This window comes from Orcinus orca, chromosome 1 (genome assembly GCF_937001465.1).
Source record: "Orcinus orca chromosome 1, mOrcOrc1.1, whole genome shotgun sequence".
Classification (NCBI taxonomy): Eukaryota; Metazoa; Chordata; class Mammalia; order Artiodactyla; family Delphinidae; genus Orcinus; species Orcinus orca.
This window is the reverse complement of record NC_064559.1, coordinates 112724008-112741840: the sequence shown is the minus strand read 5'-3', so window position 1 is coordinate 112741840 and position 17833 is coordinate 112724008. Positions and strand designations below refer to the sequence as shown.

The window sequence follows — 17833 nt, the reverse complement described above, 5'->3', positions numbered from 1 at the left end:
CACCATCACCCTGATACCAAAACCAGAGAAAGATGCCACAAAAAAAGAAAAGCACAGGCCAATATCACTGATGAACACAGTTGCAAAAATCCTCAACAAAATACTACACACAGAATCCAACAGCACATTAAAAGGATCATACACCATGACCAAGTGGGGTTTATTCCCAGGAATGCAAGGATTCTTCAATATACGAAATCAATGTGATAAACCGTATTAACAAATTGAAGGAGAAAAACTATATGATCATCTCAATAAATGCAGAAAAAGCTTTTGACAAAATTCAACACCAATTTATGATAAAAACCCTCCAGAAAGTAGGCCTAGAGGGAACTTACCTCAACATAATAAAGGCCAAATATGACAAACCTACAGCCAACGTTGTTCTCAACGGTGAAAAACTGAAGCCATTTCCACTAAGATCAGGAATAAGACAAGGTTGTCCACACTCACCACTATTATTCAATATAGTTTTGGAAGTTTTAGCCACAGCAATCAGAGAGGAAAAAGAAATAAAAGGAATCCAAATCGGAAAAGAGGAGGCAAAACTGTCACTGTTTGCAGATGACACGATATTATACATAGAGAATACTAAAGATGTTACCAGAAAACCAATAGAGCTAATCAATGAATTTGGTAAAGTAGCAGGATACAAAATTAAGGCGCAGAAATCTCTTGCATTCCTATACAGTAATGATAAAAAATCTGAAAGAGAAATTAAGGAAACACTCCCAGTTACCATTGCAACAAAAAGAATAAAATACCTAGGAATAAACCTACCTAAGGAGACAAAAGACCTGTATGCAGAAAACTATAAGATACTGATGAAAGAAATTAAAGATGACACAAACAGATGAAGAGATATACCATGTTCCTGGATTGGAAGAATCAACATTGTGAAAACGACTATACTACCCAAAGCAATCTACAGATTCAATGCAATCTCTATCAAAGTACCAATGGCACTTTTCACAGAACTAGAACAAAAAATTTCACAATTTGTATGGAAACACAAAAGACCCTGAAGAGTCAAAGCAATCTTGAGAACGAAAAACGGAGCTGCAGGAATCAGGCTCCCTGACTTCAGACTATACTACAAAGCTATAGTAATCAAGACAGTATGGTACTGGCACAAAAACAGAAATATGGATCAATGGAACAAGATAGAAAGCTCAGAGATAAACCTAAGCACATATGGTCACCTTACCTTTGGTAAAGGAGGCAAGAATATACAATGGAGAAAAGACAGTCTCTTCAATAAGTGGTGCTGGGAAAACTGGACAGCTACATTTAAAAGAATGAAATTAGAACACTCCCTAACACCATACACAAAAATAAACTCAAAATGGATTAAAGACCTAAGTGTAAGGCCAGACACTATAAAACTCTTAGAGGAAAACACAGGCAGAACACTCCATGACATAAATCACAGCAAGATCCTTTTTGACCCACCTCCTAGAGAAATGGAAATAAAAACAAAAATAAACAAATGGGACCTAATGAAACTTCAAAGCTTTTGCACAGCAAAGGAAACCATAAACAAGACCAAAAGACAACCCTCAGAATGGGAGAAAATATTTGAAACGAAGTAACTGACAAAGGATTAATCTCCAAAATACAGAAGCAGCTCATGCAGCTCAATATCAGAAAAACAAACAACCCAATGCAAAAATGGGCAGAAGACCTAAATAGACATTTCTCCAAAGAAGGTATACAGATTACCAACAGACACATGAAAGGATGCTCAACATCACTAGTCATTAGAGAAATGCAAATCAAAACTACAATGAGGTATCACCTCACACCAGTTAGAATGGGCATCATCAGAAAATCTACAAACAATAAATACTGGAGAGGGTGTGGAGATAAGGGAACTCTCTTGCACTGTTGTTGGGAATGTAAATTGATGCAGCCACTATGGAGAACAGTATGGATGTTCCTTAAAAAACTAAAAATAGAACTACCATACAACCCAGCAATCCCACTACTGGGCATATACCCTGAGAAAACCATAATTCAAAAAGAGTCATGTACCACAATGTTCACTGCAGCACTATTTACAATAGCCAGGACACGGAAGCACCTAAGGGTCCATCGACAGATGAATGGATAAGGAAGATGTGGCACATATACACAATGGAATATTACTCGGCCATAAAAAAAGGAAATTGGGTTATTTGTAGTGAGGTGGATGGACCTAGAGACTGTCATACAGAGTGAAGTAAGTCGGAAATTCAGAAAATACCGTATGCTAACATATATATGGAATCAAAAAAGAAATGGTTCTGAGGAACTTATGGGCAGGACAGGAATAAAGACTTAGACGTAGAGAATGGACTTGAGGACATGGGGAGGGGGAAGGGTAAGCTGGGACAAAGTGAGAGAGTGGCATTGACATACATACACTACCAAATGTAAAACAGAGAGCTAGTGGGAAGCAGCCACATAGCGCAGGGAGATCAGCTGGGTGCTTTGTGTCCACCTAGAGGGGTGGGATAGGGAGAGTCAGGGGAGACATAAGAGGGAGGGGATATGGGGATGTATGTATATGTATAGCTGATTCACTTTGTTATACAGCAGAAACTAACACACCATTGTAAAGCAACTATACTCCAATAAAAATGTTAAAAAAAAAAGGTATTCCATGCAAATGGAAATGAAAAGAAAGCTGAAGTAGCAATACTTATATCAGACAAAATAGACTTTAAAATACAGTTATAAGAGAGAAAGGACACTACATAATGATCAAGGGATCAATCAAAGAATAAGATGTAACAATTGTAAATTCATGTGTCCCCAACATAGGAGAACCTCAATATATTAGGCAAACGTTAACAGACATAAAAAAAGGAATTGACAGTAACACAATAATAATGGGGGATTTTAACATCCCACTTATATCAATAGACAGATCATCCAGACAGAAGATCAATAAGAAAATCCAGTCCTTAAATGACACATTAGACTAAATGGACTTAATTGATATTTATAGAGTATTCCAACTGAAAGCAGCAGAATGCACATTCTTTTCAAGTGCACATGGAACATTCTTCAGGATACCTCACATGCTGGACCACGAAGCAAGCCTTGGTAAATTTAAGAAAAATGAAATTATATCAAGCATCTTTTCTGACCACAACACTATGAGATTAGAAATCAACTGCAAGAAAAAAACACGAACACATGCAGGCTAAATAATATGCTATTAAACAACACTGAAGAAATCAAAGAGGAAATTAAAAAAAAATAGCTAGAGACAAATGAAAATGAAAACATGATGATCCAAAACCTATGGGACACAGCAAAAGCAGTTCGAAGAGGTAAATTTATACCAATACAAGCTTACCTTAGGAAACAAGAAAAATCTCAAATAAACCACCTAACCTTACACCTAAAGCAACTAGAGAAAGAAGAAAAAACAAAATCCAAAGTTAGTAGAAGTAAAGGAATCATTAAGATCAGAGCAGAAATAAATGAAATAGAGACTAAGAGAACAATAGAAAACATCGATAAAACTATTAACAAAAGCTGGTTCCTAGAAAAGATAAACACAATTGATAAACCTTTAGCCAGACTCATCAAGAAAAAAAGGAAAAGGGCCCAAATCAATAAATTAGAAATGAGAGACTCCTCCAAGCAACTATATACCAATAAAATGGACAACCTAGAAGAAATGGACAAATTCTTAGAAAGGTACAATCTACCAAGACTGAACCAGAAGAAATAGAAAATATGAACAGACTGATCACAAGTACTGAAATAGAATCTGTGATTTTAAAACTCCCAGAAAACAAAAGTCTAGGACCAGATAGCTTCACAGGCAAATTCTACCAACCATTTAGAGAGGAGATAATACCTACACTTCTGAAACTATTCCCAAAATTGCAGAGGAAGGAACACTTCCAAACTCATTCTATGAAGCCATCATCACCCTGATACCAAGAATAGACAAAGGTATCACAAAAAAAGAAAATCAGGCCAATATCATTGATAAACATGGACGCAAAATCCTCAACAAAATACTAGCAAACTGAATCCAACAATACATTAAATGATCAAGTGGGATTTATCCCAGGGATGCAAGGATTTTTCAATATCCACAAATCAATCAGTGTGATACACCACATTAACAATTTGAAGAATAAAAACCACATGATCAATAGATGCCTAAAAAGATTTTGACAACATTTAACATGCACTAGTGATTAAAAACTCTGTAGAAAGTAGGCATAGAGGGAACATACCTCAACATAATAAAGGCCATATATGACAAACCCACAGCTAACATCTTACTCAACAGTGAAAAGCTGAAGACATTTCCTCTAAAATCAGGAACAAGACAAGGGTGCTCAATCTCACCTCTTATATTCAATATAGTCTAGGAAGTCCTAGTCACAGCATTCAGAGAAGAAAAAGATATAAAAGGAATCTAAATTGGACAGGAAGAAGTAAAAGTGTCACTGTTTGCAGATGACATGATACTATACATAGAAAATCCTGAAGACACTACCAGAAAACTACTAGAGCTCATCAATGAATTCGGTAAAGTTGCAGAATACAAAATTAATACACAGAAATCTGTTGCATTTCTACACACTAACAACAAAAGATCAGAAAGAGAAATTAAGTAAACAATCCCATTTACCACTGCATCAAAAAGAATAAAATACCTAGGAATAAACCTACCTAAGGGGGCTAAATACATGTACTCCAAAAACTATAAGACACTGATGAAAGAAACTGAAGAAGACACAGATGGAAAGATAGATATATATATATATATATATATATATATATATATATATATACTGGTTTCTTAGGCTAGAAAAATTAATATTGTTAATATAATCATACTACTCAAGGCAATCTACAGAATCAGTACAATCCCCATCAAATTACCAATGGCATTTTTCACAGAACTAGAACAAAAAAATTTTTAATTTGTATGGAAACACAAAAGACCCCGAATAGCCAAAGCAATTTTGAGAAAGAAAAACGAAGCTGGAGGAATCAGGCTCCCTGACTTCAGATTATACTACAAAGCTACATTCATCAAAACAGTATGGTACTGGCACAGAAACAGAAATATAGATCAGTGGAACAGGATAGAAAGCCAAGAGATAAACCCATGCACCTATGGTCACCTAATCTATGACAAAGGAGGCAAGAATATACAATGGAGAAGAGACAGCCTCTTCAATAAGTGGTGCTGGGAAAACTGGACAGCTACATGTAAAAGAATGAAATTAGAACACTTCTCTAACATCATATACAAAAATAAATTCAAAATGGATTAAAGACCTAAACATGAGACTGGATACTATAAAACTTCTACAGGAAAACATGGGCAGAACACTCTTTGACATAAATCACAGCAAGATCTTTTTTGACCCACCTCCTAGAGAAATGGAAATAAAAACAAAAATAAACAAATGGGACCTAATTAAACTTAAAAGCTTTTGCACAGCAAAGGAAACCTTAAACAAAACAAAAAGACAACCTACATAATGGGAGAAAATATTTGTAAATGATGAGACTGAAAAGGGATTAATTTCCAAAATATACGAACAACTGAATAACAATAAACCAAACAGCCCAATAAAAAAGTGGGCAGAAGATCTAAGTAGACATTTCTCCAAAAAAGACATACAGATGGCCAAAAGGCCCATGAAAAGATGGTCAACATCACTAATTATTAGAGAAATGTAAATTAAATCTACAATGAGGTATCACCTCACTCCAGTCAGAATGACCATGATGAAAAAGTCTACAAATAATAAATGCTGGAGAGGGTGTGGAGAAAAGGGAACCCTCTTGCACTGTTGGTGGGAATATAAATTGATACAGCCACTATGGAGAACAGTATGGAGGTTCTTTAAAAAACTAAAAATAGTTACCATATGATCCTGCAATCCCACTCCTGGGCATATATCCAGACAAAACTATAATTCAGAAAGATACACGCACCCCAATGTTCATTGCAGCACTATTTACAACAATCAAGACATGGAAGCAACCTAAATGTCCATCGACAGATGAATGGATAAAGAAGATACGGTATATATATCACAGGGAGCTATACTCAATATTTTATAGTAACCTATAAGGGAAAAGAATCTGAAAATAATATTCATATATGTGTAATATATGAATGTGTATATGTGTAATAACTCAATCACTTTGCTGTATACCTGAAACTAACAACATTGTTAATCAACTATACTTCAATAAAAAAGAGAGAGAGAGAAAGGGGAAAAGCTCAAAAAGAAAATATATTTTGTAATAAATACAGACCTGTTACCAAAATAAATTAATAAAATAACCTTTCAGCATTGAAAAAAAGGCATCACTAAAGATATTAAAGCACTTTGATAGTTTAACAGCAAAAAAAAAAAAAAGAAAAAGAAACAAGCAACCAAAAAAGGATATGCTGATTATAAGAGATAGAACTATACAAAGACAAAATAAATGAAAAAGGGTAGACAAAGATATTGCATACAAAAACTAATCAAAACACAGATGGTGTAGTTAAATTAATATCAAATAGAGTAGACTTTAAGTTAAGAAACATTAGAAATAGAGACATTTTATAAGGTCATGAAAGGTAAAGAAAGCCTGACACTGTTTAGGATTAAAGAAGATTAAAGAGACATAACAGCTAAATGTAATAACTGATCCTGGATTGAGAAAAAAAATAACTATAAAGGACATAAAAGTCTATCCACCAAGGAGATGGATAACAATTCTAAACCTGTATGCACCCAGTTACACTGCTTAAAAACATATAAAGCAAAAATTGACAGAAATAAAAGGAGAAAAAGATAAATCCACCATCGGAGCAGGCTTGACCACACCTCTCTCAGTGGCTGACAGAATTAGCAAACCAAAAAGATGAGTAGGGACACAGGAAGTTTCAGCAATACAACTAATAAACTTGGGCTAATTTATATAGAGAGAACGCTGCTCTCCAAAACAGTGGGATACAAATTCTTTCAAAGTGCTGATGGAAGATTTAATAAAACTGACCATATACTGGATAATAAAGCAATTCTACATATTTCAAAGGACTGAAAACATTCAGAGCATGTTTTCTGACCATAGCAGAATTAAGTTAAAATTCCATCAATGGAAAAGTACAGGATAAGGCTGTAACTTCTTGTAATAAAGAAAACACAGAAGTACCAAAATAAATAAATAAATAAAGATACAGGGACCTGTCAAAAGAACACAGGAAGGGGCTTTAAGGGTCTCCCACTGGCCAAATCTGGGACAATTTAGGAATCAAAACATAGTAATAGTTTACAATCCACTGGATAAAAATAAGAACACAGGAGTCCATAGCGTAGTAAATGAATGAATGAATAAATGGGAAAAAAGAAAAAGTCTACTTTAGAGTGACAACTAATAAAATTAGAAGAAACGATGGAGTTGGAAAATCACCATTTTGTATCCATAATGGTATATAGCTTTATTAACAATCAAAAATTGCCAATTAAAATTAAATTACCATGATCTTAGAGTCTTAAAGGACTAAAAATTATCTTTATTCTCACTTCAAAAGTTAGAAGAGGACTTCCCTGGTGGTGCATTGGTTAAGAATCCACCTGCCGATGCAGGGGACATGGGTCTGATCCTTGGTCCAGGAAGATCCCACATGCCACGGAGCAACTAAGCCTGTGTGCCACAACTACTGAGCCTGCGCTCTAGAGCCTGCAAGCCACAACTACTGAGCCCACGTGCTGCAACTACTGAAGCCCGCACTCCTAGAGCCCATGCTCTGCAACAAGAGAAGCCACTGCAATAAGAAGGCCACGCACCACAACCAAGAGTAGCTCCCACTTGCCACAAATAGAGAAAGCCCGCACGCAGTAACAAAGACCCAACACAGCCAAAAATAAATAAATAAAATAAAATAAACTTCTTTAAAAATTAAAAAAAAAGTTAGAAAAATTAACAAGTATTCAAACTAGCAAAAGAAATGTGGACACATTAAAAATATATATACTTCAACATAACCATGCTGGCACCTCGACCTTGGACTCCCCAGTTCCCAGAGCTATGAGATACAAATGTCCGTTGTCTATACATACATACACATACACACACACACACACACACACACACACACACACTTAAACACGGTGAACTGATTTAAAACAGAAAGTGAGCTCTATTTTCCATTTTCCACTGAAATAGATCTGAAACTCTTACCTGGGCACAACAAATGAAAGCAATGGAAAGTGTCAGTAGGAAGACAGAAGACACAACCACATCCACTGATCGCTGCGGGCCCCGTCTCTGTGGAGTGAGATGCGTAGGTTAGCGTTTTAGGTCACCGCCGGAGACGGCAACAGCCCTCACGTCATTCACACTCCCAATCTTACTATATTGGCGTGAAAATGAACATTTATAAGACGTTTCTGACACAGGATTTTAATATATTTTGGACATATTTGACTTTAATTAAGCTCTGAGATCCATGCCATTCAAATTAAGGGTGTGATTAATTCATGAACATATTTTCAGCTGGAATATTCCCCCCAAAAGTCAGAAAAAGATGAGACATTCAATTTATCACTCTGCCCTAGGAATTTAAATTTTCTTTTCCCTTTCTAAGGTCTTATTTACTTAGCTCTACCAGCTCTGCAGATAGATCACTCCCAACCTGGTGTCCAGCAAGTCTGTCAGCCACTGATTATCTGTCCAGTACATAGAACTACCCTGCCTACTGAGTATCTGCCACCAGAAATTTCAGTGAGCATGTTTTCTGCATATCATTGCAGATATTCCATGGTTAGTCAGCTAAAACTCACCTTTAGAAAGGAACGCAGTGATAACCATATCTTAATGTTCTCCACCTTTTTAAGTCTGAAATGAGGTATTTCATATTTCCTAGCTTTCCTGGCAGAAGTAATATGGCTGAAGAGTTTTGCAAATAAAAATCTCTAGAGGAGGTTAAAAAAAAAACAAACCACAAAGTGAAACGTACACATGTGTCACTGTGTGTATATTTACATAATTGTAAACAATATTCCCAGCATATAAAAAATATTAAAAGGATCAAGTTCTAATCAGTGGTCACTAAGACAGGCAGTGAAAAAACATTGTTAACAGCTCATTAACCTGTCGCTTGCAAAGCACATTATGTAGTAATATACTTCTTCACAACATGCTACACTCTTGGCATTTTCAAGGAATATACCTTGGAGACCTTTGTGAATCCCCACCTTCACAAACTCAAATGTTTATACAAAATTCTAGCTTACTCCCAAATTACATTTCCATTCAAAACCACATTTTTTGCACATATCATCAATACATTAAGCCCTCAATCCCAAACTCTTATCAAATTTCAGTAAGTTTATTTCTCACTTGGCCATTTTTCACAGAAACATTTTCACTTTGATAATTACTACATATGCTACATATACAAAACATCAAGGGCACATTGAGGTGCAGGTGCTAAGCTATCAGCTAGGCTCACTCACTGGCTCAGCCACTTACTCCTGCAAGTAGGCTCAGCAAAATTTCAGATTACAGCATGTCATTTGTGAATAATCAGTACCACAAGTGTTAAACCCACAAATACCAAAAGTTCACTTATCAAGCCTCCATTGCCCATGTTAACTTCTGGAGAGAGAACAAATCAGGGGAACAAAAGCAACTCAACAGAATACCATATACAAAAGCAGAGGTAAGAAATTTTACTTAATTGTCTACCGACCTGTTTGTATGTTCTCTCCGCCACACACATCATGAAAAAAAACATCCAAGTAAGACACAGTCGTTCAAAAAAATTAATTATAGACAAGATAATAATAGGTGCAACAGGTGGTGCCCCACAAAAGAGAGTCAAGATCTCCTCAGCTGAGATGGACTTTAGCTGGTCAAGGCTCTTCTCTCGGAACAGTCGATGTAAAAAAGGGAAAAATGCTAATCCGATGGTGACGACATTTCCCAGCATCTGATAACCTACTCCTTGCTGATACGCATTAACCTGGAAATTAATTTAAAATATCCATCATTACTGCACAGCTAAATGGAGTTGTGAAGCAGTATTTATCAAATACTATTTAGATTATTAAAAACTAAATCTGCTTTAAATCTAAAAGAAATACAAATAAAAATGATGTACAGATTTATGACTTTTAGGCTTGAATGAGATAAGGAATATTTGTAGAGTCTACCTGATCATGCTCACAGAGACCTCTGTAACAAATAAAAAATATACTACCTAGTGAAGACTGACTACAAAATTTAAGATACACATACTTGTGTTTCAAAAGCAGAGTCAACGTTTTGATCATTAAATACATTCTATGAAATAGCTGCTGATCATTAAATAGATTTTTCTAAAAATCCAAAAACGTATTAAACCTTACCCTGCTCATGATGATACCACTTATTTCCAACACAGACATATCCATCTTTTTGCACTCATTCCCTTCCCAGATTATTGCACTAACTCGATCAGAGGCAGGACTTGAGTTCTGAAGCCAGAATAAATGGTTCTGAGAAGAAAAAATAAATATTTCCATCCACGCCTTCTTTATTTCCTCTGTTGTATTTTTTTCCCTTTGTCTAGCTCCTGGGCCACATTTGCCAGGGTTCAGCCTTGTCATCCTATTCTCCCCCTCACAAAGCTCATCACTCCAGTTACCACCTCCATGATGCTGGTTTCTGGTTTTTGGGTTTTTTTTTTTTTTCACAAAAACAATTTCTTACCTGGAGAGAGGCTAAGTGTCTCCTATAATGATGGGAGGTAGGATTACATGATCTCCAAGGCTGCTTCCCTACTAAATGTATGGAAGTGAGGATAAGCTTGGTGTATTAATGGGATATCAAGAAGGAAAGCATTTCTACAGCATCATGACTAGACCAGGGACAGTAGGAAGTTACACGGGAGAGGTGCTAACAGGCCTTAACATCACAGGAATGACTGAGAAGGTAAACCTTTCTCTGGTCTAATCAGGACACAGAAAAGCATAGTAAGCTCAGGAGGAAAAGGTCGAGATAGAAACAGCCCTGTATTTTCCTCTGCCATATCATGTCTTATTCTTCGAGTACCAACTCAAGTCCCATTTCACCAACATGTCCTCTCTGATGGCCACAAGCCTCACTCACGTTACCTTTCTCTGAAATTAAAAACCCTTACAGTCTATATCAGATAAATTTGCATCTAATTATATGCTGCTTTTATTGTGTCCTCTATTTCCCATAAAATCATCTTGTTCCCAAACAAATATATAAGTTACTAAAAAACAACCATCTGGTGTATTTCTTCTCCTTCTACAATAATGCTTAGCATAATGCTAATGCACATTTATGGATTTATTAATTGATTTAGCCAAAACAATATTAAGCAGCTACTATGTAACATGTACTATGGATATAATAAAGAACAAGACAGATGTAGTCCTTGACATCACAGAGCATACAGACTTATGGAGACATGATTAAATAAAGTTACTGTGCAGCATGATAAGGGAAGGAAAGAATGCTTTAGGAGCATATAGAAAAGGCTTCCTAAGGGAGTATCACTCAAGCCAAGACCCGAAAAGTAAAAAAGAGTGAGACGAAGGAATAGGTATTGGAGAAAAGTGTGTTCCAGGCAAATAAACCAGTTTGTGTAAAGATCCAGAAGTACATGAGGAAACTGAAAGAAGTTTAGTTGAGTTAAACTATACCATGCAAGACTGTTATCAGAGCAAATAAAGGAACAGAAAGAAATAATCCAGAATGGAAAAAAAAAAAAGCAATTAAAGGATTGTAAGGGGAATGGCATCAGATTTGCATTTTAGAAGGATCATTCTGGCTGCAGTGTGGAAAATGAAATGAAGCAGAGCAAGCCTAGAGAAGCTGTTGTAAGGGTCCAGACGAGGGCTGATGGCGGTCTGCACCAAGCAGTGTGGACACAGGTGGGCAGATGTATGTATTATACAGCAGAATCAAGACAATGTGATGACTGATTGGAAACATGGGGGGCGGGGTCAAGAATAGCACCAAGGTTTCTAACTTGGGTGGTTAGTGGTGACATTTAGAAATATGGGGAATAAAAGAATAGGTTAGGTGGGAGAACTGGGAAATGATGAATTCCGTTTAACATAGTGAGTTTCATCTTACCTAGTTATTCTTACATATGCCTTAAAATTATCCTATAAATCCCAAAAGTGCAAAGGAGGTGAAAATCATCATGATGCTATTCATAATTACCAAGGGCTAAGGTAATTTAGATGAGTCTTCAGACTGAATGCAAAGAATATTTAGATACAAACTTTGATAGCAAAATTGGAGGAAAAAGCTTAAAACTTTACTAATAAAATGTATGTTGTTTCTAGTTAGTTTTTGAAAACTGTATACATTTAATGAAGCAGAATTTTTTTCATTAAAATGTGTAACCTAAATCAATGGTATCTTAGAATCAAGAAAATTCAATAATTAAACAAATGAATATCCATCACCCACTATTTATTAAGTCATTGTGGAAATATTTAGCCTAAAAAAAATAAAACTAAGAAGAATCATGATCGTTGGCATTAAACATATGAAAGGCTGATATGAGAACCGTTTCTTAATCATTTAATCTATCCAGCAGTGGAAAAAGCTCATGAAATAACAATCACTCCAGCTCCACAAGTATTTAAGCAGAGACTAACTGATTGTCTCATGTGGATAGCAATAACCATGCTAACATGTATTGGGTGCCTACACTTTGCCAAGCATTGTGCTAAGCACTTCGTATTATCTCATTAGATATATCACAATATTTCTAAGAAGTAGGAACTATTGTTACTACATAAAAGAATTATTAGTAAAAAATTTCTAAAGCAGAGTCAAAAAAATTTCTAGTAAAAAAATTTCTGCAGATGTAGAATGAATTCCTATATTGATTGTAAGGTTGAAATAACCTTCTAAAGAATCCCCATTTCCAGGCTATCTGATTTTATGATATTAACAGAAAAACTAAAATTAAAAGCATCACTTGCTTTATATGTTATTAGAGAAGCAAGCAATGCCATCTCCTAGTAATTCATATATAATACTGTTATGTCTATGAAAATATAATATCAGGTTACTGCGCCAAACAATGTACCCTGCTCATATAAAATGAACATTAAGGATCATTCTAAGGAAAATAATGAGAAAAAGTCCTAGGAAGAAACATTTAGGTTAGGGGAATTCAAGAGTGCTTCCCCCTTAGTTCTAATTCCAATATCTTCACTTACAAACTATGCTCAATTTCCTCATCTCTAAATCAGGGATAATAATAGTGTCCACCTTACAGGGTTATTGTAGAGTTAAATGAGATAATACAGTGCCTGGCACATGGTAAGTACACAGTAAACATCAGCTATTATTATCATCACCTTTACAGACCTGCTGAAAAACATCTTCTTTGGGGTCACGTTTGGTCCCTGAGTGAAGGGAGTTCACGTGGGCCCCCTCACTGTCGCTGGTGACAGACGACCGGCACTCAGGGCCATGCAGCAGGTCATCCCATAACATATCCTCTGTCTCCGAGTCATGACGGGTGCTCTCCGAGTCTCTTCTCAACATGTTGAGGCTTCGAGAGCCACCACTCATGCCAGATCTACAGCCCTTTAAGGGAAAACAAAAACAAATTTTTTTTATATTCCTTTTTAAAAACAACTATATAAAATTTCTGTTGTTTAAGCTACCCAGCCTGTGGTATTCTGTTATGGCAACCTGAGTGGATAAACCCATCTATCTACAAGGATTTTTCTGAATTGCTTTTAATAATGAAAAACTGGAAACAAATTAAGTAGTCATAATTTTACACATTTTAATAAATTCCTTCATAAACTGGAATATTCTGCAGATGTTCAACAGAATGAAGTATTGTCTTATGTACTGATAAGGCAAGCCCTACGAGATAAAAAAAAAAAACTCAGAACAAATTTTCCTATTTATGTTTTTTAAATGATATGTTATATGTTTAAATATATAGTATGCTCTCTTACGCAAAGGAAAATAAATATGTGGAACTATAACCACCCTCTGGACAGCATGGATTCAGTCTGGGGATGTGGGGAACAGTGAGGGATTCATTATACTGGGAAGGGAGGCAGGAAGTGGAAACGGTTGCTTTTTACTAAATATACTTCTTCATTTGAATTTTTATAACATCCTTACATTAATTTTATAACTACAAAATCTGTAAAGCCTTAACATTTTTTAAAAAATGAAGTGACAGTTTTTGGGTCATGAAATTAATTTTTTTTTTTTTTTAGTTTTTTTCATTGTGATTTCTGTGTTTTAGATGAATATGTTTTTATTTTAACAGTTTTTGAAATACAGTGTTCTTAAATATGTGTGCATAAGTTTATAGGTTGATAAATTTTTCACAACTGAAACATGTCTGTGTAATCAGCACCAAAACCAATGAGCAAAGCATTACTAGCTCTCCTGCCCCTGTTTCTGTGCTATTCCCTTTCAAGGAAAACAACCATTATGACTACTAAGAGCATAGATTAACTTCAATTTTGTACTTTGTTAGAGGTGAAATCTGAAAATAGCTATTTTTTATGTTTGACTACTTTTACAACATTATATTTCTGAAATTCATCCATATTGTTGCATTAAAAGGTTTTTTTTTTTTTTTTTTTTTTTTGCGGTACGCAGGCCTCTCACTGTTGTGGCCTCTCCCATTGCAGAGCACAGGCTCCGGACGCGCAGCCTCAGCGGCCATGGCTCACGGGCCCAGCTGCTCCGCGGCACGTGAGACCTTCCCGGACCGGGGCACGAACCCGTGTCCCCTGCATCAGCAGGCGGACTCTCAACCACTGCGCCACCAGGGAAGCCCTAAAAGGTATTTTATAATAAAATATTTACCTGTATTTCAAAAACAAAACAACTATATATTTGAAATAAAATGAAAACAAGTTACCTATGGTGATGGCTGGCAAGCTTTCACACACTGATCACTATGTTGGCAAGGCTTCACATAACAATAATACATTTTCATGGTTAAATGTGAAACTCTGATGACTCTCTAACAGACTATCAAAGAGGACTCCCTCTGAGAATTTATTGCCAAGTCATGGGGTTGTTCAAGTGAGGTGCCCTGGGATGGGGTGACTCTGCAAGCACATCCAAGGGCCCACTCTGGGTGCAGGTGTGGCTGGGCCTACTGACACACCCAAGTGTCCTCTACTCTAAATGTTGTGAGCTTGACTGCAGACCTAGTCACGTACGGGGCCCAGCCAAACAGGGAAAAGGGTAATCAGGCTGAGAAAAGGATGGACATTGCAGCTCTCCTGCGGTACAAACATAGATATGAAAGTTTTTCCACAACCCCAGCTGCCTTGTCAATCAAAACAAAAGCCACCACCATCTACTCTCCTCACCTCTGAATTATAATGTCCCAAAGGTACAATATTCCCATTAGCTTTCATGATGAGATTTACTGCTCCCATCTCTCAGGGGTCCTTTCTCAAATATCTGTCCCCATCAGCATCAATGCCACTTACAAAGGAACAATGCTTAAGAATAAACTGCATGTTCCAAGTGAATATTAAGTAGCCTTCTCATCATCTAGGGATTGAGGAGTCTCTCTCTGGGCATCATCTATGATACTTTTAAGATTAGATCAAAGACAAAGAGCTCGTTCTCTTTCTGGGGGTGAGCAGTCATATAAAAGCTTCTAGATAGGTAGACACATAGTTGGGGGCAGGGGAGGGGCAGGCAAATATACACACAACTTTAGGACAACCAATAAACAAAGGAATGGATACAGTTATTACACTCAAGAATACGCCTTGAAAAGGGATACCTTACCTGACTGAAGGCTGCCGATTCAAACTCTGATTCAGCCAGACTATCTGAATCCCGCACAACGGGACACCACTTGGAAGTGGTCTTCTTTACCTGCCAACAGACGACAGGAAAACGTGTTAAATACCTTGTGACTTGGGAGTTAATGCCTATACTTTTATAAGCTAAAATAAAAATTACCTGAGTGTTTAGGTGCCTTGAAAGTACTGATTTCCTATTCTTAACTTCACAGCCGTTGTCACTTGAGGCCCCTTCCACGCTCCTCCGCAGTGTCATCATCTGTGTCCGGGCTTCACCATCATCCTCACTTGACAGATCATCTGAGATCCCATTGCCCAAACGCCCAAACGGCTCCTACAAAGAGAAGAGCAGTTTCCTCACAGGGGACAGCCCAAAATACTCCAGTTAGCCTATGTATAAAAACTAAGAAGCAGTAAAAGTAAACTAAACCAAAACTGAACAAACCTACCTATTAGTTGGTCTCAATAAAGAAAAACATTAAACTTTCTTGAAACTAAATAGCTTAAATGATGAGGCAGTATTATGTAGAGGTTAGAAGCACAGGCTTGAGTCAAACTCAAGTCTGAATCACAGCTCTTCTACTTATTAGCTATGTAACTGTAGGTAGGTAATTAAATCTCTCTGGGCCTCAATTTCCTCATCTGAAAAGCGATGATAATAAAAGCACCTATCTCACAGAGTTGTTGAAACAATTAAGTGAGTTACTACTTGTAAAGCACTTAGAATAGGGCTTGGTTGCAGTAATGGCTCAAAAATATTAGCTTTTTGTAATTCGTAAATGCCAGTCTAACAAGTAAGAAAATATTTCAAGACTATAAAGTAAGAGTGTTGTTAGTTTTAGACGTAAAGCAGACGTAAACATCTATACCTAAACCTGGAAAATAGTTTCCCAAACCTTAACACACTATCACCACCTCTCTGGAAGACGACACAGCAGCGTCTACACTAATCTGTTTATTGAATCTACCAGTCTCCTACTAAGGCTGGACCAGGGGCAGATGCAATAACAGGTTCTGGTCCTAGAAATTAGAAGAATAAGGTACAGTCTTCATGTTATTCTTCATGATGTTCTCCTTTTCACATACTGTAGTTTTACATTTCAAATGACACAAATCTATTAGTACCTATTTTGTGTTTCTAGCAGAGTCTAAGAATAGAAAAATTTTACACAGGAAAGAAAAGACCTTGTAATACTTACTCTCATCTAAATCTTACCCTGCATCCCTTTTCTCCGTCTGAAAATTTTGCTTTCTCTCTTGTTTGCCACATTCTAATCTCTGGTCGACACTGTCTCTTCTTGATGATAGGATGCAGACAACCTGAGTCATTGTCAGTCTCTGTCCCTTTGCTACATATTAATTTTACTCTTTTCATCCTATTTTTAAAAAAGGAAAAAAAGATTACTAGTTAGTTTTTTGAAAGTAATATCTTTCATGAAGTCACTTTCTTCTGAGGAGTACAATATATTATTCTGGAAATCAAGAAGATTCAGGAATTGTACGTTTCAGGCTTCTAGCTTGCCTAAGGGCGTAGGAAGCCAGTTCTCTCTCTAGTCTCCAAAAACTTGGGTCAATTAGTTGAGAGGAAGCCTGTTCTTTTCGATTTTGCAAGGAAGTGGGTCCACAGTCTTCCCTCTCAAACGCAATGCCAACCCCGCCCTCACATTGCCTGTTTGTGCCACTTCATAGAATGTCTTCCCCTCTCCTGTGCTTCAAAGCCCAGCAACTCTCAGCTCCTCCCTGACTCCTGCTGACTACTTCACCCCAGAATACTCACTCCTTCTGCTGAACTGCATGGCCTTTAGTCAGCATGATATCATTTATGATATTTTTACATTTTTGTGACTGTATCATACCTGCTACTCTTACCTTCCTAATTAGACGGTAAAATCACTAAGAGGAATGCCCAGTGCCCAGCACAATGTTCAGCACAAAGAACTCAAACGCACAAAGAACTCAACTAAAGAGTGTCAACTTATCTTTAGAAAAATTTGTGAACATACTTCATCTTCAAAAAC

The 17833-nt window shown here is 36.6% G+C and overlaps 1 protein-coding gene across 6 annotated transcripts in view; it reads right to left on the bottom strand.

Moving 5' to 3' along the window:
- Window positions 1-17833, bottom strand: part of PHTF1 (putative homeodomain transcription factor 1) — a 61424-nt gene that overhangs the window by 13411 nt on the left and 30180 nt on the right. For all 6 annotated transcript variants that reach the window (XM_049710208.1, XM_033435743.2, XM_033435764.2 and 3 more), the window contains 8 exons: window positions 17032-17191; window positions 15976-16149; window positions 15799-15888; window positions 13378-13599; window positions 10383-10511; window positions 9725-9997; window positions 8814-8945; window positions 8212-8298 (listed from right to left, as the gene is read on the bottom strand). In XM_049710208.1, the coding sequence (XP_049566165.1) occupies window positions 8212-8298; window positions 8814-8945; window positions 9725-9997; window positions 10383-10511; window positions 13378-13599; window positions 15799-15888; window positions 15976-16149; window positions 17032-17191 (1267 nt within the window). The remainder of the gene's footprint in view (window positions 1-8211; window positions 8299-8813; window positions 8946-9724; window positions 9998-10382; window positions 10512-13377; window positions 13600-15798; window positions 15889-15975; window positions 16150-17031; window positions 17192-17833) is intronic.